The sequence below is a fragment of the Equus caballus genome, chromosome 14, assembly GCF_041296265.1.
Source record: "Equus caballus isolate H_3958 breed thoroughbred chromosome 14, TB-T2T, whole genome shotgun sequence".
Lineage (NCBI taxonomy): Eukaryota > Metazoa > Chordata > Mammalia > Perissodactyla > Equidae > Equus > Equus caballus.
In genome coordinates this window covers 55890040-55911677 of record NC_091697.1, presented here as the reverse complement: position 1 = coordinate 55911677, position 21638 = coordinate 55890040, and the positions used below count along the sequence as shown (strand labels likewise).

General features: G+C 45.3%; 1 protein-coding gene and 1 pseudogene across 1 annotated transcript; one reads left to right on the top strand and one right to left on the bottom strand.

Moving 5' to 3' along the window:
* Positions 1 to 10598: 10598 nt before the first annotated feature.
* IL9 (interleukin 9) lies at positions 10599 to 13593 on the bottom strand. Its single transcript, XM_001504354.2, has 5 exons — positions 13480 to 13593; positions 13329 to 13364; positions 13211 to 13243; positions 11892 to 12023; positions 10599 to 10727 (listed from the first exon to the last, which is right to left on the bottom strand). Exons 1-5 carry the CDS (start codon positions 13591 to 13593, stop codon positions 10599 to 10601), a joined length of 444 nt encoding a protein of 147 aa, XP_001504404.1.
* Positions 13594 to 17052: 3459 nt separating this feature from the next.
* On the top strand, positions 17053 to 21438 carry LOC100072685 (small ribosomal subunit protein uS2B-like; annotated as a pseudogene).
* The last annotated feature ends 200 nt before the right edge of the window (positions 21439 to 21638 follow it).

Genomic DNA, 21638 nt, shown 5'->3' with positions numbered 1-21638 from the left:
TGGAGAACAAAACAAAACAAAATAAAATGCTTTTTCCACAGTCTGGTTTCCAGGATGATTTCATTATTCTAAATTTTATTTCTCAGGCCGGCCCAGTGGAGTAGTGTTTAAGTTTGCATGCTCCACTTGGGTGGCCTAGGGTTTGCAGGTTCAGATCCCAGGCACAGACCTACCACTGCTCATGAACCCATGCTGTGGTAGCATCCCACATAAAATAGAGGAAGATTGGCACAGATGTTAGCTCAGCGACAGTCTTCCTCACCAAAAAAAAAAAAAAGAAAGAAAGAAAGAATAAAGAAAAATTATTTCTCACTAGAACCATGTGGGGAGGCCGTTGCTCTTTTGCTGTTCTGTGGCCTGTGTCCATGACATCACTCCCACTTCGATGCCTACACCAGGCATCCCTGAGCAGTCAGAGCTCTTTCCTGATGAGCCAAATGCAGCTTCAGCATCCTTCTCAGCACAGTGTCCTGGGCAACCAGCACCGGCAGGTCAGAATTCACATACAGATGAATCTATTTGCCATTCCTGCCTTAAATCCAGGTGGTGAAAATATCCTTAGATTCCTCTTCTTTCTCCTGGAAAGGGTCTTCCTTGATTTCTCCACTCCCTCCCGCTCCCTTGTTGATTTGGGACATGTCTCTGAAAATCCCCTGCCCTAACAGACCCAACACCAAGGCAAAGAAAGCAATGCTCTGGCACAAAGAAGTCGAAAGCATTCGGTCTCATCAGTTTATCCTGTTCCTGTAGCAAAGGGCTCCCTCCTTGAATTAGAACCCTCAGCGTGCCCTTCTTGCTTTCTCCTTCAGGGCCCCTGAAACTGTGGGGGCCCCAGGGCACCTCCACAGGTTGCAGTCTGAACTCTCCATCCCTCCAGCCATGGGGCGTTCATTCATTCCTTCAGACATCACATATTTTTGAGCATTTATTTAGTACAGACACTGTCCTTGGTGTTGGCGACAGGCTCGAGGAGCTCCTAGAGACAGTTCTATTGACAGGAGAGATGGGTCTGCTCGTCCACCCCAGCATCACTGGGCCTGGGTAGGGCCTGTGGATGCTGGTGAAGAGATGTCCACTAACATCTGGTCTACTCCTGGACGAACCCGAGGTCTTTTCTATATCATGTCTCAGAGCATGTTTCTTAAGTCCACTTCAACTAGACAATGTCCTGGGGCTGGTCCTGGTGGCCCAGTTTGTTTGGAAATAGTGTTGTATTCACAAGGCCAGCCGAGGTCTTCTGCTGGACGCTCCTGATGAAGCTGACATCCAACAACAACCTTCTCTGGGTGTCGGAACCCCTCCCAGCTTCTCTTGATCACCTTGGCTCCTCTCCACCATAGAAGGAGACAAGCTGAAATGGAAAGATGTTGGCAGTATCTTAAGTGAAAAAATGAAGTGGCAGAATAAAATGTGTGATGTTACTCATTAAAATATATATATTATATATGTATATTTTATATATGCATAATTATATAGGTAGTGAAAAGAATCTGGAAGGATCCACCCCAAGCTTAATAGGGGCTATTTTGGGGATGTGAGCTTGGGGGAAAGCTTTCAATTTTTACTTTGGTGATGATGATTTCTTTATGCACCATGACAATGTTTCAATTTTTTACAGTGAGCGTATATTGTTTTTATAATTTTTTAAAATAAACACGCATCCTTTTGTAGAGCTGGGTTCCATGTTGGGCACTTACTTTTCAGACTCCCACTGGCCCCGCTGCGCTGGCCAACCTCAACCAGACTCTAACAGCCTTTCCTCTGCCCGCCCTGCCCTACCCACCTCCAGGCTGGTTCTGCACAGCCGGCGGCACCCTTTCGGCACACACCCACCCACATGCACACACAAGAACACCTGGGTTGAGAAAGGATGCAACTCAGCTTGACGGAGGACTCAACCTCCAGCCAGACAAGCCTCGTGTGGGAGCCAGTATCTGGGTGGCGTCTGCCAGCAAGGCCCCTGCTTCCTCTTAGATTCTCCTGGAGGAGATAATCTTGTGGAATAATTGGGGCCAACAGCTGTGGGGTTTTCCTTAGTCAACACATCATAGCCTCTCTCTCAATCAACCAAAAAAACATCTTGGATCTGACTCTGTGCCCGGGGCTTGTGTAAAGCACTGGGATGATGGTGGCAGGGAGCCTGCCCTCAGGAAGCTTAGTACTAGGCACTGATTCCGGGTCGTCATGCGGAAGGAATGGCTTTAAACGAAAGGAATTCAGTTTTTAGGAAAGGCTGAAGACAGAATGGAATTCCAAGCCAAGCACCAGTTTTGGTGTCTGAATCATGGCTTGAAAAGCTTCGGCCTTGACCTTTTGCCCTGCTGGGGACAGAGAAAGGAATAACAATAACCATTGTTCCACAGCAGCGGCTCTCATAGCTTTCACACTTCAGAATTACTGAGGGCCTCAAAGAACTTTTGTTTATGCAGATTATACCACTTATCAGAAATTAAAACTGAGAATTTAAAAAATATTTATTTACTTAAAGTGTGATAAGCCCATTGCATGTTAACATAATAACACATTTTTATGAAAATAACTATTCTTTGCAAACAAAAATAAGTAATGAGAAGAGCTGCACTGTTTTACCTTTTTGCAACTCTCCCTAACGTCTGGCTTAAGGGGAGGACAGTTGGGTTCCCACGTTTGCTTCTGCTTTGTCTGTTGTGATATCGCTTGCCATGTAGCCTTTGGAGAACTCCACTGCACACTCGTGAGAAAATGAGAGTGAAAAAGGCAGATAACATCTTAGTGTTCTATGAAAATAGTTTTGACCTGCAGGGCTGTCTTTGAGAACCCCTGCTCTATAAAAAAATCAGTCACCCACAAGACTCTCTTGGCTGATAAACTGCAGAATCGACACTTGGTGGCAGCAGAGGTTTGTTAAACTCTTCTCTGGCACTGCCTCTGGTCCTGGCTTCATGCAGGTGTGGCCTTCCCTCCCCGGTGGCTTCTGTGGAAGCACCTTCAGTCCCATCTGTTGCTGGCCGCGTGGGCCATGTATGCCGTATCTGCCAACTCCGCTGCCTCTGTGGCCTTAGTGTGCTCCATGACACATCCATGCCTCTCCCTGTCCGGTGGGAAAAGCCTTGTCTTCTCCATTGGAACCACTTAGGGACCTTCATAAGGTCTACCTTCCTGGGGCTCCCTGTGGCACACCATGTATTGTGTGGCAGGAGGCATTTTCTTTTCAGATTGTCATCTCCCAGGAGATGCAGGACATGTGGCTCAGGAGCCCTCCCTTCTCAGGTCCTCAGCCCTCCTTCTGCCACCACCACACCAAGGCTCGGCTGGGTGCCCGCACTCTCCAGTGTCTGCCATTATCCTCTCCTCTCCAACTCCTATTCCACTGTCCAAAGAGTTGTTGCTTCCTAGCCCCAGAGCTAGGAGCCCTACCTTTGGAAATTCGAAAACCAAGGATTAACTTCTATATTAATAAATAAAGAACAATCATCTCAATCAATGCACAAAAAGCATTTAACAAAATCCAATACTTGTTCATGATAAAAACACTCAACAAACTGAGGATAGAAGGGAACTTCCTCAACCTGATAAAAGGCGTCTGTGAAGAGCCCACAGCCAACATCAAACTTACGGTGAAAGTCTAGATGCTTCCCCGCTAAGATCAGGAACAAGACAAGGATGTCTGCTCTCACCAGTCCTATTCAAATTGTACTGGAGGTTCTAGCCAGGGCAATTAGGCAAGAAAATGAAATATAAGGTCTCCGAATTGGAAAAGGAGGACTAAAATGCCTCTATTTGCAGATGATATGGTCTTATATATATAAAATCCTAAGGAATCCATTAAAAAATATTACAACCAATAAACAAGTTGAGCAAGGTTTCAGAATACAAGATCAACCTACAAAAATCAATTGTATTTCTATACGCTAGCAAAGAACATTCCAAAAATGAAATTGAGAAAACAATTCCATTTACAATAGCATTTGAAAAGTGAAATATTTAGGCATATTTTAACAAAAGCAGTACAAGACATATACTGAAAACTACAAAATCTTAAAAGATCTAAATAAATGGAATGATATTCTATATCATGGATCAGAAGACTAAATATTGTTAAGATAGCAAAATTCCCCAAACTGATCTACAGATTTAATGCAATCCCTCTCAAAATCCAAGCTGGCTTTTCTTTTACAGATATTGACAAGCTAATCCTAAAATTCATATGGAAATGCAAAGGGTGCAGAATAGCCAAAACGATCTTGATAAAGAAGAAGAAAGTTGAAGGACTCACCCCCCCCTTCTATAAGGCTAGTAGGCACTGGCATAAGATCAGATATGTAGGTCAATGGGATAAAATCGAGAGTCCAGAAATAAACCCTCACATTTACGGTCAATTGATTTTCAACATGGGTGCCAAGACAGTTCAAGGGAGAAAAAAATAGTCTTTTCAAAAAATGGTGTTAGGAAAACAGGATATCCACATGCTAAAAGAATGAAATTGGAACTTTCCTCATGCCATAGATGGAAATTAACTCAAGATGATCATAGACCTAGACGTAAGAGGTAAAACTATAAAACCCATAAAATAAAGCATAAGAATATATCTTTGTTTATTGGGTTAGGCAAAGGATTCTTAGAATATCAAAAGCATTAGTGACAAAATTTAAAAATAGACAAATTGGACTTTAATTAAAAACTTTTGTGCTACAAATGATACCATCAAGAAAATATAAAGACAACCCACAAAATGGGAGAAATATTTGCAAATCCTATATAAGGTAAGGGACTTATATCCAGAAGACACAAAGAACTCTTTCAACTCAACTACAAAAAGACAAATAACCCAATTTAAAAATGGGCCAAGGATTTGAATAGACGTTTCTCCAAAGAAGGTATACAAGTGGCCAATGAGCACATGGAAAGATACATCACTAGTTATTAGGGAAATACAAATCCAAGCCACAGTGAGATACCACCTTACACCTGCTGGGATGGCTATAATCAAAAAGACAGACAATAACAAGTGTTGACAAGGAAATGGAGAAATTGGAACACTTACACCTTGCTGGGTGGAAATGTAAAATGATGCATCCATTTTGGAAAACAGTTTGGCAGTTCCTCAAAAAGTTAAATAGAGAATTACCATAGGACCCAGCACTTCTGCTCCCAGGTACATATCCACGAGAAATGAAAACATATGTCCACACAAAAACCTTTACATGAATGTTCATAGCAGCATTATTCATAATAGCCAAAAAGTGGAACCAACTCAAATGTCTCTCGACTGATGAATGGATAAATAAAATGCAGTATAGCTATACAGTGGAATATTATTTGATAATAAAAAGAAATGAAGTATTGATACGTTCTACAACATACTGAACCTTACAAGCATCATGCTAAGTCAAAAGAGCCAGTCAAAAAAGACCACATATTGTGTGATTCCATTTATAAGAGAAGTCCAGAAGAGGGAAATATATAGAGACACAAAGTAGGTTATTAGTTGATTAGGCTGTGGGAAGAGATAATACAGAATGGTTGCTAGTGTGTACAGGGTTTCTTTGGGGAGTGATGAAATGTTCTGAAACTTTTGTGGTGATGGTTGTACAGTCCTGTGAATATACTAAAAACCATTGCATTGTACACTTTAAATGGGCGAATGGTCTTTGCGTTTCTGCTGAGCACTCCCTTTCCAGAGGAAGAGAGGTGTTGGTCTGAGGTGAATGAGCGGGGAGCAGGGTAGGAAAGGAATTGCAAGGTTGAGACTTCACAATATCTTCCTGCTTCAAATTGGGTGGGTGGGCAGATAGAGACAGATGGATGTGGATTGGTCAACGTTAAGGCCAGCAGCATCTGGGCTTGGCTTTGGCAGGTGATAGAGTGCCCTGGACTGGAATCTCCTGGAAGCAACTCTGCCTGGGGCCTGGAACCTGGACAAGGCAGCTGGTGTGTTGAGACCTGACACCCTCCTGTTGGTCAGATGTAAGAATGTGGCTCTAGAGTTAGTTACCTGGAATGTTGACTTTACCACTTGTAAAGTGTCCCCTGGGCAAGTTATGTAACCTCCCTGGGCCTCGGTTTCCTCATCTGTGTGCTGGGAATAATTAAACACCATAATTATAGACCTGCCTCGTGGATTGTTGTGAAGATCCAACCAGATATTCCACAAAACATGCTTAACAGAGTGCCTGGTGCACAGTAAACATCCAGTAAATGTGACTGCTTCTTCTCCTTTCTCCAATGTGCCTTCCAGACAAATCTCAACTCTCCCAGCACAGGGAGGAGAGTAATTACAGTGCACCTCACCCCAGGCCCTGAGAATCCTGTTTTGAGCTTGCCTGCAAGGGTGTATCCTGTGGGTAAGGCTACTTTTGCAGAAAAGCCAAGGGAAACCACCAGGCTGGGCTGCTGACTAATCTGTGGCAGTGGGTTGCAGCTCATCTCTCTGCCTATCTCCTCTGGCAGCCAACTGTGCTCCCAGACTGTTCCGAAACCATCACCAACCACCAGCATCTGCCCTTGCTGTGATCCCCATGCTGGCTGAGCATTGCTGAGGTGGCGGCTTCTGATGCTGCAGGCTGTAAACCACGTTGTGTAAAGTGACGCAGCTCTGTGTCTGGGGATAGGCATTCAGAAAACCCAGATGGAGGAAAGGAGAAGAGAAGGCCCTGCTGCTGCCACCTGGGACACCATGTGGCAGACAATCCAGGGAGCTATAGATGTCTCTGTCCTACCTGGGGATGCCCAGCACGGCCCCAGATAAGCCCTTGGGAGAGAGTGCCTGCCTTCTGTAAGCGGGGCCAGAGCTAGAGAAATACTAGCTAATCCCTTATTGCCATCTAGTAAAATAAAATCCAAACAGCTAGGAAAGCCCAAGATTTGTTGAAACTCATCTGGTTGCCAAACCTACCTCCCTCATGCAACTACTCACGTGTTTTTCTGCAGAATATTAATGTGTTCAATTACAGCATCGGCCCCAGGCTCTGCTCTGGGTGTTATGTAATATATGGTGCATGAACTGTGTGCTCTCTCTCCACAAGGCGGAAGAGTTGGAATTCTGAAAACTATCTGGCCCCCGGGTTTTTGGATAAGGGAGTGCGGACCTGTATTATCATGAATTGATTTTACCCTCAGGCTGTAGTCAGAGGAAACACAACATCCACACCTGATACACACAGAATAAGAAAAGAGCAGAAGGGGCCAGCCTGGTGGTGCAGCAGTTAAGTTCGCATGTTCTGCTTCTCTGCAGCCCAGGGTTCGCCAGTTTGGATCCCGGGTACAGACATGGCACCGCTTAGCATAAAGCCATGCTGTGGTAGGCATCCCACATATAGAGTAGAGGAAGATGGGCACGAATGTTAGCTCAGGGCCAGTCTTCCTTAGAAAAAAGAGGAGTATTGGCAGTAGTTAGCTCGGGGTTAAGTAGTTAATCAAAAAAAAAAAAAAAAAGAAAGGAAAAGAGCAGAAAGGAAAGAGCAAAGGGCTTGGAATCAGAGACAGCTGGGCTTGGACTCCTGCTCTCACCCTCACCAACTACGGACCTCGGGAGAGTCAGTCTCCCTACTTGAGCTTTGATTTCCTTCTCTGTACAACAGAAATACTATGTACCCACCTCCCACGGTTTATTAGGGGATTAAATGAGATAATGCACGCTTAGTATATACAGAGTAAGGGCTTAGTAATTACATGATTAATATTAATACACAATAATAAATATATTAGTATTTGATAGACCTTTTTCTCGGCACCTTGTCCATGGGAATCCAGAGAGCAGCTAGGTAGCCAGGCAAGACAGCCACACCTGGATATGGCGTTCAGTGCACCGTGCAGGGTCAGGATGCTAGCCCTGGGAGCCCTGTGCATGAGATGGGAGGGCACTGAGGATACTTAGAGGTCAGAGTTTGAGTCTCGGGGAAGAAATCATTTGCGGATGCTGGGAGATACTAATAAAAACAATAATAGTTGGAACACGAATTCTCACACCCACTGTCATGGGAGATCCTCAGAAAACCTCCTTGATAGAACCTTGCCCCACCCCGACCACCCACGGCTGCCACATAATGGTTTTCACCTCTCTTGGGAAACAGATGGGTGAGCGGACTATGACTATTGTCTATTTGTCTCAAGGTTTCTGTCCCCTGCAAAATGCTTGGTGGCCTTCAGTGCTAAGGGAGGACAAAGGTTCAACCAGTGGTCCCTTTCTGAAAGCGTCTTGACTTGGGAATCCAACTTGTTCTTAGATTTACGTGTCACTGGAAATTAATCACCGAGAAACTTGTCTCTTTCTGTCCAAATGAAGACTTAAAAAATTATGATTAGATGTGCCCATGAACCCACAATTTCTGCACCCAAGAAGATAATAAAATGCTCCCCTGACATGGGCCCCCTTTGCTAAAACTCCTGCTTCACCTCTCTTATGTGAGAGGGACTTGTCTGCAGGCCGAGGGTGAAACCTGTGCCCATCCCCATCAATGCAGGAGCCGCACAACTCCAAGGACCGGGCTACGTGATCCTCAGAGACTCTACCTTGGGCCAACAGCTGTGCGCAGTGCAAGTCCCGTTGGATATTGCTTGACGTTGTAACTGGTAAAAGATAAAAGCCAAGCAAATCCCTTTGAGGAACTCTGTCTCTTGGTGCTCTGAACTTTACATATTATTGTGATCAAAAGGCTGGTCTAGCCCAACAGGGAGGGAAAACAATTCGAATCTTATTAGTACCTAAAAAAATACTCCCCATGGTAGATTCCTCTAAGTTCTTTCCGAGCCTCTGAGTCTTCAGGCAGTCGGGGAGAGGGCCATTCTGACTGTCAGACCAACCCCAAGACCTTCACCTTAACCCTGCCTCCACCCTGCCCGTCACACAGAGCCAGGGATGCCAAGCAGGATGCTTCCTAGCAGGCTGTCCCCTCCCAAGTGGGCTGGTCATGGGAATCCCAGCCTTGCGGCCTGCCTGGAGGTATTTGAAGGGACCTCACCTTTCTGAGCACAGATAGTACATCTGGGTACCACCCCTTCTCCAGGCGAGCACAATCCTGACCTACCCACCACTTCATACTTTGCTTTTGCATCTCAAAGGCTTTTCATCCATTCGGTCAATATTTATAGAGCACCTCCTCTGGTATAGGAGTAGCATAGGCTCAGGACCGGCATTTAGGACACAACAGTGAGCAAAACAAAGTTCTTTGCCCTCGGGGCACTAGCATTTGAGAAGGGAGAGACAGGCGGTAAACAGCAAACATGATAAATTAAAAAATGGGAGAGCATCTTAGAAGGTGCTAAGTACTGTGGAACAGAAGCCAGGATCAGAAATACTGGGGGTGGCAGGCAGGTTGAGTATTTAGGTGAGATGGCTAGTTTATGAGTCAGGGTTCTCCAGAGAAATAGAACTAATAGGATGGATGGATAGATGATAGATAGATAGACAGATTTACTATAAGGAATTGGCTCATGTAAGTATGGAGGCTGAGAAGTCCCACAGTCTGCTGTCTACAAACTAGAGGCCCAGAAAAGCCTGTGGTATAGTTCTGATCCAAGTCCGAAAGCCTGAGGACCAGGGGAGCGCATGGTGTCAGTCTCAGTCTGAGTGTAGGAGAAGAGCCAGGTCCCAGCTCAAGTGTCAGGCTGAAGGCCAGTTCTTCCCCTGCCTTTTGTTCCATTCAGCCCTCAATGGATTGGATGAGGCCCGCCTGCACTGGGGAGAGCATCCACTTCACTGGGTCTACCGATTCAAATACTAATCTCGCCCAGGAACCCCCTCCAGACACACTCAGAAATAATGTTCAGTCACATATCTGCGCACCCTGGGGTCTGGTCAAGTTGACACACAAAATTAGCTGTCACAGATAGCTACAGCCACACTATGTCAGCCAGAACACTTAGTTCAAGGATCCCGTGGGTATATCCACCACGAGGCTCTGCACGCCAGCCAGGCACTCCATCTGGCACGTGGTGGGCACTGGCTGAGCTTCTTTCAAGTGAAGAGACAACTGGATCCATCCCAGTGGTTCTCTGCTTTGTGCTCTGACCCAAAGAGTCTGCTCTGTGACCTTCTGGTTTGGCCTCAAGCACTTTCCTCTCTCCTCTGGGAACGCGAGCACGTTCTTGAGCAGTCTCCCACCTCCTGGGCTTATAATTTAAAGCCTTCTCCCATTTCAGGTAGAGTTGGTTTCAGGACCCCAAACGCCTTGGCAGTGCCCTGAGCCTCCCTCCCTCAGAGCCCACAGGGAGGGCACCTCGGGCATACCCTTTAGCCCCCTGAGGTAGCAACCCTCAGACTGTCCCCACCAGCCCCTTCATAACTGCACCCCGACAGCCCCAGACACAGCTCGTGAGGCTTCTAGGCAGTATTCAGGATAACACATCCTATTGTTATCACAGGAATATTGGACCCGTTCAGCCCATTGACCGAGTTTGTAGCTTTCTGTGATCTGAGCAGCAAGGCGCAAATAAGCCCCTAGAGACCAGGTTTTGTGCTTTTCTTCCCATATATATTTATTCCAAAATAAAGACATAAAATTTTAAACAAATTATTACAACTGATTTTAACTTATCATGGCTTACTCGACTTTTTAATTGTAACAACTTAAAGAGGAGGTTTTTTAAATTCAATAAATAAAATAAATAATATTTCCTCTTCATACTCTGCCTATCTGGGTCTCTGCATCTCTGATCCTTTTTTTCTGGAAAATTTCCAGAAGACTCTTCAGAAATGTCACTGTGTTGCCTCTTGTGGTTTGGTTGCATGGCTGTTCACAGGAAAACAACTGTAAAGGGGATAAAAGTCAACGAAGTAACTAAAACAGTATGGAACCCAGCAGCCCCGGGACCCCCTTGCCCAGAGCGCGGTGGAGGGGGTGGGTAGGCCATGGGGAGTGAGGTGTGCAAGCAGCAGGGGGCTTGAGACATAGAGCAAGTGGACGGGGAGGTCCCAGGCTAGCATTTTGTATGGACAGAGTGGGTGGGTTGACTTTGTGGTAGGATTTCATGGGTCCTGAAAACACACACACACACACACACACACACACACACACTTAGATGTATCAAATGGCCCTAAATCTCCTCATTAGAGGAAACCTTTTCTTGGGACTCTTTAAAGCTAGAAATTTTGTTATTATCCTTTTCGGTTGTCCTTCCAAGCACGATGGCTAAGAGCGGGACTTTGGGGCCACATAGACCAGACTTCAAATCTTAACTCTGCCACTTATTAAATACGTAGCCTCAAGCAAATTGGTTAACCTCGCTGAGCCCTCAGTTTCCTCCTGTACAAAGTGATAAGTCTAACAATTGTCTTTAAGGTGGGTATTCAGGAAAACGGCATATACTAAGCACTTAGAACTCCGCGCTGTGGCTGCAGAAGCACATGCTGTTAGCTGAGTGAACTCTCCCTCCCGTGGTCTCCTGCAGGGACGTGAATGCTCAGAGTCCACCCTCTCGCCCTCCCTCCATGGACTGAGGTATATGATGATGGGCATTTAGGGCAAAGGGCGAACTTCCACCTGGATCTCGCTGCATTTTCCTTTAAACCCCTTCTTAGCCAAGCAAAAAAATCTTTAACTTACAGGGTACCACATTCACCCAGCTAACCAATCGAATCTCTAGGACAACTTAGTATTGTGTGAGCTATAGCCCTGATTCTCTAGATTTTCACTTTTAATTAAAGTCAGGGCAGATTCTTTCACTGTTCAGCAGATGGAGAGAAGTAAATGGCAATATGGGTGTGAGTGTTTTCTAAAACCAAGGGGAGCAATAGACTATTGGCACAGATCTCACTTTAATTTCACTGTTCTGATTCAAATTCTTAGATGCCCCTTATCAATCTTGAACTACCAATTCCAACTGTATTATCCTTTCTCGTTCAGAGAGAGTCAGCATTGACATTCACACAAAAATAACCAACCAGAACATATCACGGATGAGAACAAGCTCACCTGACACTTGTTGTTCTTTAGGGCTGCAACTGTTTTTTTCACCCGGTTGAAAATCAGGGCGAATCTTGTTTTCACTGTGGTGTTGGTCATCTGTGACAGACCCTCCTGGAAGCATGCTGTGGTGCAGTCGTCCTGGTAAATAATAAGGATTTATGAAAGGAAACACTCAGAGACAGCTTTGAGAAGGAATCACAAAGAGAATGCTTTTAGATACAATTTTAATTTAACCAACGTAATCTAAACTTGCATTAATTTTAGAGAGGCCCCTTGCCAGTCTAGGAAATGACCCTTCCTATTTCAAGGTGAGGCCATTTTTCCACAGTGACACTCCCTGGAGATTTCCACCATGTTCCATCAGGGAACCTGAGGCCTGTGGGCCTGGCAAACAGCCAGCTCTGAGTCTCCTTTTCAAGCGATGCTCTCCTGTTTCAAGTCTTGGAACACTGAGTTTGAAAGTACAGAGAAAGGAAAAGCCTTTTCACACCAGCCTAATGGGATGTGCCAGTTGAATACAGCCAATGTTTCAGCAGAAGCTAAAATCACAGAATAGAAACCGAGAGGCTGGGCTGAGCTTTAAATGCGTGGATCCTCCTCAGAAGGCAACAGAGTGTGATGTCTGACCTCAGCTGGAGTGAAAAGCTCAGATTCTGCCAGGCCTTGCTTGTGAGAGAGCAAAGCTCAGCACAGGTAAAGCTCAGTTCTTCCTCCTCGCCTCAACCGGGAAGTTCCTGCCTCGCTTCCTCTCTGCCAAGGAGGGCAATGACCGCCCGGAAACCCTTTCACTTCCCCTTGACCCACACCCTCAGACACCCTCTCCTGCCAGAGGACAGCGTTCAGACCATGCAAGAGCCACACTGAAACAGCTAAATAAAAGAATGGGAAGGAAGGGAGGGAGGGAGAAAGAAGGCATGGCACATAGTTTACGCCAGAAGAAGGACAGAGAGTTGTCATTTTCTTCACAATGTTTTGCAACCCTGGAGTTACTGGCAAATGGGTTAGAAAGTAGCGTGATGTGAGCTGTATCACTTGTTATATTCTCAGTTCCGGTTTGATTCCATTCAAGACCACTAGTCAAAAACACGTTCAAGATTCTTTCCTAAATATTGAAAAGTGTTCAAACTTCTCAAGGAGCATAAGATTGACTAAATACAAAGACATGTATATAGTATAGAATTTCAGGAGCCTGGTCTTAAAAGGAAACACTAATCTGTAACAATTGCAAGTAAGTAATACTTTCTTATTTAAAATATCAAATAGGGCAATTTATTTTTCCTTAAAAACGTTTAAAAAACAAGATTATATTATTTTATTCTACTCACAGAAGGAATGGGCAGACACAAACAATCGGTCACCTGCAAAAGAGAAATTCCAGAGTGAAGATTCTAGATGAGAAAATTAAAATTAGTTTGGAAAGTTTTTAAAAGAGCATTTACTCACATTGGTGCTGCAGCTGCATTTTGAAGGTGGGTGCTCCTAAAGTAAGTAGAGAGACAAGAACCCATAGTAGGTGGTGCGTTTTTCATCCTCTTATATTTCAATTACATTTCCGATAGCTGCCTTTCCCGCCGGCACCCTCTCTGAAGCTTACCTGTAGGTTGTCGATGAGGTACTTGACATCCATGATTCCTGCCATGGTGGAGCACCCCTGGCCAGCCACAGAGCAGAGGAGGAGGGCAGAAGCAAGGACCACGACCAGAAGCATCTTGACACAGGACTGGGACTCTGCCTGTGGATGCCTCAGATCAAGTCATATTTAAAGCCCCCTGGCAAACATGGAAAAACCCTGATATCAAACTGATACCAAGTGCCCACTTTTTCTCTGTAATTTTGGGCCTCTTGACATTGAAAAATATATATCTATACATATCAAATTGAGTCACTTGGCAAAGACTATGTTACATCGTGCCAGGAAATATCATTCCTCAGAAAAGATGCTTTTCAAAAAGGTGGGTGCTGAGATGCTGCAGGAAAAGTTAAAGATCTTAAAACCAAAATTTTTTTTTTAAGGCAGAGATTCTGGTTGTGAGAGTTAGAATACTTTCCATGAAAGCCCAGGGCTGTATTTTCCCTTTTTTACTTTATTGGAAATGCTGACATAATAGCCAGTCACAGGTGTTCCAGAGAAGAAGGCCATGGAGGGGGAGAGGGGGACATGCGGGAGGGGGGCAGGAGATGAGACATAGTACAGCTTCCTTAGCTATTCTGTCTGTCAGGGTTTTTGCAACGTCAGTCTTTGCAAGCTCAGTCAGTCATTGCAACCTCAATGTTACTGTACTTTATTTCCCAGTCTTAACAATGTCTTTCATGCCTGGGCCAGATTCTCCACGTCATACAAATGCATCTTTGTGCAAGTATTCCTTTGAACAGGTGTCCGAAGGAGGGACTCTTCAATTGTAAGCACAAGAATGCAGCAATAGCCCGGTAAAAATGGCCTCAAGGGTTCATTAACATTCTTAGGGAACTTACATAGAACTGTGCAACATCAAGTAAAAACTCAGTGATTGAGATAGGATAATAGCTAACATTTATTGAGCACCTGCTACACACCAGTCACAATTCAAAGCACTTTATGAGAGGGGCTGGCCCCGTGGCCGAGTGGTTAAGTTCGCGCGCTCCGCTGCAGGCGGCCCAGTGTTTCGTTAGTTCGAATCCTGGGCGCAGACATGGCACTGCTCATCAGACCACGCTGAGGCGGCGTCCCACATGCCACAACTAGAAGAACCCACAACGAAGAATACACAACTATGTACCGGGGGGCTTTGGGGAGAAAAAGGAAAAAAAAAAAAAAATCTTTAAAAAAAAAACAAAGCACTTTATGAGAATTAAACCATGTAATACGTACTACCACCAAATGAGGTAGGTACTAATTTGTCATGCCTATTTTTTACCTTTTAAAATACCGTCTGTATCTTAGCTTCCCGGCCCTTTGATGGGTCTGTTCTTATCACTGTGAACCAGAAAGCAGTCTCATGTAGCCCTCTGAGGTAAGTACTGTGATTTTCCTCATTATTTTACAGATGAGGAAACTGAGGCACAGAGGGGCAGGTGATTTGGCCAAAGCCACACTGCCGGAAAGAAACAAAATTTGTATTCAAACCCAGAAGTCTGGCTGCTGGGTCCAGCTCCTAATCTTCCTGCTCTTCTGCCTCTCTGTGTTTTTCGTCTGCCTCTCCTACCGGGATACACGCCCTGTGGGCCTTGTGGGTCTAGTTTTTCCCTATATCCCCAGGGCTTGGGAAGGTGCCTGGGGAAAAGGGGGCTATCACTAAACGCATGTTGAATTAAAACATTAATTTGAAAAGTAGTTTTTATAGTAAGAAAGGTGCTCATAAACCGAGATTTTATAAGGTTTCAAATCTGGTTTCTAGAGTACACATTTGGAGGTGGGTGCACTTAAGAAGATATATCTTCTATTCACTAGAAACTGAAAAGGCGGGGGGGGAGCGGTTCTTCTGCTCAGCATTTTGAGCCATAGCAGCCAACAGGGACAATGCTGTAAGACTTTCCCACTACTGCTGCAAGAGTGTGTGGCAATGTTGGTGTTCCCAGTGCATGTTGCTCCTTAGGAGTGATGATGGGTCCTTGCTGTTTGGCTGCTCTAAGGGGAAGGGGAGCATCTTGGTGGCAAACAAGGTAAAAAGGAATCGGCTTTTTGCTAAAGTCCCCGAATTCCCCCGCAGTTCTGACTTCATGCCTGTCCCTTGCAGGCTCTAAGGAGAAAGTTCGAAGGCCCCCCAGCCTACGGCAAACACTTTTATTATGGGGTCCAGTATCTATGCCCTTTTCTTGTTGATAGAACCCTAATTAGTTCAGGGCAGCACGGTGCCCAGTCAAACACCCACTTTTTCAGCCTGTCTTGCTGCTGCAGGTGGCCATCTGATGTGTTCTGACCAATGCAATGTCTGTAGAGTTCCTTTGCTTTCCTGGTAATAGGAGACAAAGGTAGCTGAAACCTGCTCTTTCACCTTATTTCAATTTGGGCATAGGTGTGATAGCAGGAGCTTCAGCAGCAATCTTACAACTACGAAGGAATAGACAAGAGAATTGCAGCAATAGTGACACCAACACTTTGCATAAATAGAAAATAATCATAAAAGCAATAAAAATAAAGCTACGAAAGCAACAATAGAAAGTAACAATCAAAATACAATAGCAGTACTAAATTCTAGCTAGCTATTACTGTCTACTGAAGAGTCTGAGCCTTGAAGCTCAGGAAAAATGGAAAGCTCTGATAAAATGGAAATTAGCATGTGCTGGAGAGGTGTGAAAGATATGGTAGCATCAGACTGAACCTTTTCCCCTGACATCATTGGGAGACTTAAAAGAGACCTGAAAAGGCCATCATCTTCTCACGATGTGAGTCAATGTTAGTTAATGCTGTGTGAACCACGGAAAGCATTTCACGTACCACCAGGCATGCCTCCCCGACTGAGCGAAACATGATGCCACCCCTCTGACTGTCCAGAGGGGGCTCTACCCAGAAAGAGAACGGACCTGTTCAAAGCCATGTCTCTAGTCACTAGTGGGAGGTAGTATAGCGTAGTGGGTAAGACCAGTGACCCTGGAATCAGGCTGCCTGGGTTCAAATCTTGCTTCTATCACTTGTTAGCCACATGGCCTTGGGCGCCTTGGTCTCCCTACCCAAGCTTCGATGTCCAGACTGTAAGATAAGGATAAGGATGTGGAAAACGGGGAGAGGGGCGAGGTTGTGGTACAGGCCTCCCTCAGAGATTTCTTGTAAAGATTAAAAGAAGTGTTTACTCAGTGCTTAAGTAGCCTCAATTTGAAGGGCGTCAGCGTAACGTCTAGTTTAGGGGTCAACAAACTCTAAGCTACTTGGCCAGATCCAGTGTAAGGCCTACAACCTAAGTACAGTTTTCAACCTTTTTGAAGTGTTGTTAAAAAAATAGTTAACAAAGAAAAATGTGTGACAGAGACTGCACGTAGCTGGTAAAGCCCAAATTATTTACGGTCTGGCCCTTTACAGAAAAAGTTTGCCACCCCGGTGTAGCTCACACACTGCATTCCTCATTTTCAGAAGACACCATCAGCTATCTTCCCCTGTTGGGAAGGGTAGAACTAGGAGTTGGTGGCCCAAGTGTCTCTTCTCCCATTACCCTTCTGGCTATTCAGCGCAGGCCTCTGTACAGAGGGGTGGGGAATGGGGAACCTGGAATCATCAGCTGCCAGGTTCTCTGAAGTGCTGGAGGCCCATCCTCTCCTGTGGCTGTCTGTGGAGTGAGCTTGATGGCCCCAGGAGCCAAAGGTCTTCTCTTGGTATAGCCAGGTGCCCGCCATAAACCATATCTCTGGTAGACCCTGCTTTACCAGGAAGAGCCCTATGTATTGAAGTCAGGAGAAAAGTGGGTGAATTAACATTCCTTTCTTCCTGGGCCAACTCCCGGCCTGACCAACTGGCCTTGGGTCACCCACCCGCCTACCCACCCCAAGAGTTGATGCAGGGAAAGGTGACCAGTGGACACTGGTGCTCCGTGGGCTGGTTACCTAGCCTTTACAAGCATCAATGTACCATCAACACTCGCCCATACAGGAATCTGGGGCAGATCACCCAGTTTTATGTCATGGAAGCATAGGAGTGTTCCATTTGGGATGCTTCCTCAGGAATGAACCACATTCCCATTTGAAATGTGGCCTGTTCTGGTCCAGATTCCACTCATGCTCTGCTCTCCACCTTACCTACCACCCTATAGTCACGTTGGTTTCTTTCTATTTCTAGCCTCCAGGCCTTTCCTTTTGCTAAGCTCTGCCTGGAATATTCTTCCTCAGCTCTTCCATGTATGACCCATTCTCATCCTTCAGGCCTTAACGCAAATGCCACTTCCTCCAGGAGGCCCTCCCTGACCACAGTAATCATTGCAATCTGGATGACTCTGTCAGTGTCTATTCCTCCTAGTGGGATGTAAGTTTCGTGAGAACCAATATGACGACTGACTCTTGTTCACTCTTGTATTCCCAGGGCACGGTCTATATTAAGTGCTCAAGAATTACTGGTTAAATGAATGAATGATGAGTAAACCTAATTTTTAAAAAATTTATTAAATTTATATTATTTGGGAAATAACCAGTATTTGTTCCCAGTGAGTCATTACAAATACAGAGCAGATATAACTTTTAAAAACCTGAACCAGGAAAGCACTCGAAGAGTGATTAAGCAACGAAAGAAACCAACCCTCCTGTTCTATAGCCCCTTGAGAATTTGAAGTGCTTTTCAATCTCTTCTCACCTTCAATTCTCAGAGTGACTGTATGGGGAAGGCGTGTCCCGTGTGGGAACTCCAGCTGTGTAAAGGATGAAAGAGAGAGAGAGAGGTGACTATTTTTTACAATTCTTTTCCATCTCCCCAACCACTCAGTTACAAAAAGGGAAAGACTTAAGGGTATTTAAATGGTAGCTCTGCAGTTCAAAACACTGTTTAAACAGCAGATGTTTATCTAGGCAAAGTCTACAGCTTTTGAGGGTTAGCTTCTAGGATTTCTTTCAGTATCGAAAGCTAAGTATGCAAATGATCTCCTACAGAGGAAATACACCAAGCTCAGAAATTAATTACTCACCTATTTTAAAAATTAAGAAGTTAGACAGTGGGACGCTTATCAAGATTTAGCATAGATAGTATATTTACAACGAATGATAAATGACAATACTCAACCATTTATTTTGTTCCAAAGAAAAAGTTTGACATTTTTATTTTGTGATAAAAACCCATGTGTCACAGATTATTTCTCTAGTAATAAAGCAAAATGATTATTTATTCTAGGAAACCACAGTGCCAAATGACATACCCCTAAAAAGGCACTAAATTTCTAAGTAAAACCCATTATGCCTTTTTTTCTAAACAGCCAAGAGATAACTAGTCATGAGAATCTTCATGCACTAATTTCTTAATCAAATAGTTACTTCTAGGTTAGTATTTCCCAACCAAGTGTGAGGGGCCAAGCCCCACTGAACGTGCTGTCATCCCTATAACGGCTTCCCCCCAGGGAGAGTGATTTCCAGCTGGGTGCCCTGCACCTCTCCCCTCGCATCCCTCCTAAACAAATTCTGGGTCCCATGAGCACAAGAATTCCTGCTCCCATGCAGCTTCCAGAGCTCCAGGACTTAGGATCCATTTCTCTCCACTCGCCCCTTCTACTCCTCCTCACCTCTGGTGAATCACAATCCATGTTATCCTTATAAATGGAATTTTACTTCCTCCCATCGACGCAGCCCATTGTTACCTGAAACCTGCCCCTATATTTGTTAGAGACTGTGGGACCTCCTTTGCTGGGGCCAATTTAGTAGTGTCCATCTAATTAAGAAAGGATGAGAATGCCTGTCCTGGATCACATCAGGGAAGGCACTAGAACTTGTTGAACCCTTACTACACACAAGGTAACATATTACCCACTTTATGTACATTCTCCGACTCAGCCCTCTCAGCAGTCTTTATTATCCTCATTATATAGATGTGGAAATGGAAGCTCAGAGAGGCTGCAAGTCACCTTAGTCACACAGCCGGCAACTTGAACTGGATTTATTGGACCCCAGAGCCTGTGCTCTTGTCTGCTATGTCATATGTCAATGCCCATTTCGGCCGACCCAACTATATAGCCCCAATCCTAAGTCCGCTTGATGCAAAGTGTGGTTCTGGGGCTGGGGGAGGTAGAACTAGCGATCAGCTGTATTGTTGTCCTAGGGCTGCCATAACAAAGTACCATGAACTGGGTGACTCAAGGCAGCAGAAATTCATTCTCTCACAGTTCTGGAGGCCAGAAGTCTGAAATCAAGGTGTTGGCAGGGCTGGAATCAGCCTGACCGCTGCAGTCAGCTGGCTGTCGAGAAGAGCTGCCTCCTCCCAACTGGCTGAATAAGGCTCCCAGGATAAGCCTGGGAGGTTGGAAAGGTAGAGGACAGCCCTACGTCACCAAGGATGCTTTGGCCACAAATTGCAGAAACCCCAGCTAACGCTGGCTTAAACATTGCGGAAATTTACCATCTCACAAGATGCTGAATCTGTGGATGGAGTGGGCCCCAGGTAGGGGGACCAGGACTCGGGCATCTCTGTCTCTCTGGGGGTTGGCTTTGCCCTCAGGGTGCCTCCCCTCATGCCCCAGAGGAGCCAATAGGCACAGAGCTCCATAGGCACAGCTCCCAAGGCACCTGCATTCAGGGGAGCCCAAGGCTGTGAGTCCCCATGAGGAAGTTATAGTTCACTCAGAGTCCTCCCAGTCCAGATAACCTTGCCAATCAAGCCTAGTTGATATTTTACGTCATCTAGTTTTCAGGGCAACAGAACTAAAAAATTAATGGAAAGGCCAAATTCTCTTTCAGAAGGAGAAATGGTTGTGTTAACATACTACCTACCTCATAGACATCCGTAAGTGAGTTCATTCTTAATTTTCCCTTTTTTGTGCTTTTTTTTTTTTCAAGTTTTACTCAGGGTTATGCTATCCTCATCAAGCGCTTTAGGACACTTTCCATCCTTGTCCTTTGGAAGAGTTTAAATAGTATGAGAATTTTCAGTGTGCCCTCTCTCCTCCAGAGAAAACATGGGATTTTTCTTGTTCATTTCCACAAACCCAGTGACAAAACAGTGTCCAGGACACAACAGTTAGAATATTTGCTGTCTTTTCCATGCTACCCAGAGAGCGGTCCACGGCAATGCTCTGGGTTCCTCTCATAACTTAAAGGGAAACTTTCACAACGTCCAGATCCCTTGATGTCCCATAAATGAAGGAGGAGGATGTCTTCAAATTCCTTGCAGCAAGAACCCACTTAGGTGGCACCCACCTTGACTTCCACGTGGAATACTACGTTTACAAAAGGAAAAGTGACAGCATCTGCATCGTAAATCTGAAGAGAACCTGGGAGAAGCTTCTGCTGGCAGCTTGTGCCATTGTTGCCTTTGAAAATCTGGCTGATGTCAGTGTCATATCCTCCGTGAAAACCTGCCAGCAGGCTATGCTGAAGTTTGCTGCTGCCACTGGAGCCAGTCCTATAGCTGGCCACTTCACTCCTGGAGCCTTCACTAACCAGCTCCAGGCAGCCTTCTGGGAGCCAAAGCTTCCACTGGTTATGGATCACAGGGCCGACCACCTAGCCTCTCAGAAAGGTGTGTTATGTTAACCTGCTTACCATTGCTCTGTGTCACACAGACTCTCTGCACCACCTGGATGCTACCATCCCATGCAGCAACAAGGGAGCTCGCCCAGTGGGTCTGATGTGCTGGATGCTGGCCTGGGAAGTTCTGCACATGTGTGGCACCATCACCTGTCAACACCCACAGGAGGTCACCCCAGACGTTTACTTCTACAGTGACCCTGAAGAGATTGAAAAGGATGGGCAGGCCGCTGCTGAAAAGGCATTGACCCAAGGGGAACTTCAGGGCGGATGGATTGCTCCAGCTCCTGAATTACTGCTACTCACCCGGGGGTCGTGCACAGACTGGTCTGAAGGCATGCAGGTGCCCTCTGTGCCTGTGCAGTAGTTCTCTGCCAAAGACAGGAGCCCTCAGGCCGCCACTGAGGACTGGTCTGCAGCTAGCAGGTAGGAGCAACCACTCAGTGGCCTTAAGCTGTTCTTCCGGAGACTCTTAAACAGAAAATGGAGATAAGGTTGACAGAAAATAAACTGTCAGTTTCAAGAAAAGAAAATATTTGCTGAATGAAGTTCCGACAGAACTTGTCCATAAAATCTGGGTCAGATGACTTTTGGAGGTTAATTCTTTGGGATTTTCTGTTTTTTCTCTTT

Coding starts and splice junctions, on each gene's coding strand:
- IL9 (XM_001504354.2), bottom strand. CDS start 13,593: ATGCTTCTGGTCGTGGTCCTTGCTTCTGCCCTCCTCCTCTGCTCTGTG. Junction 13,365..13,479: donor ACCTCATCGACAACCTACAG/GTAAGCTTCAGA, acceptor TACTTACTTTAG/GAGCACCCACCTTCAAAATG. Junction 13,244..13,328: donor AATGCAGCTGCAGCACCAAT/GTGAGTAAATGC, acceptor TCTCTTTTGCAG/GTGACCGATTGTTTGTGTCT.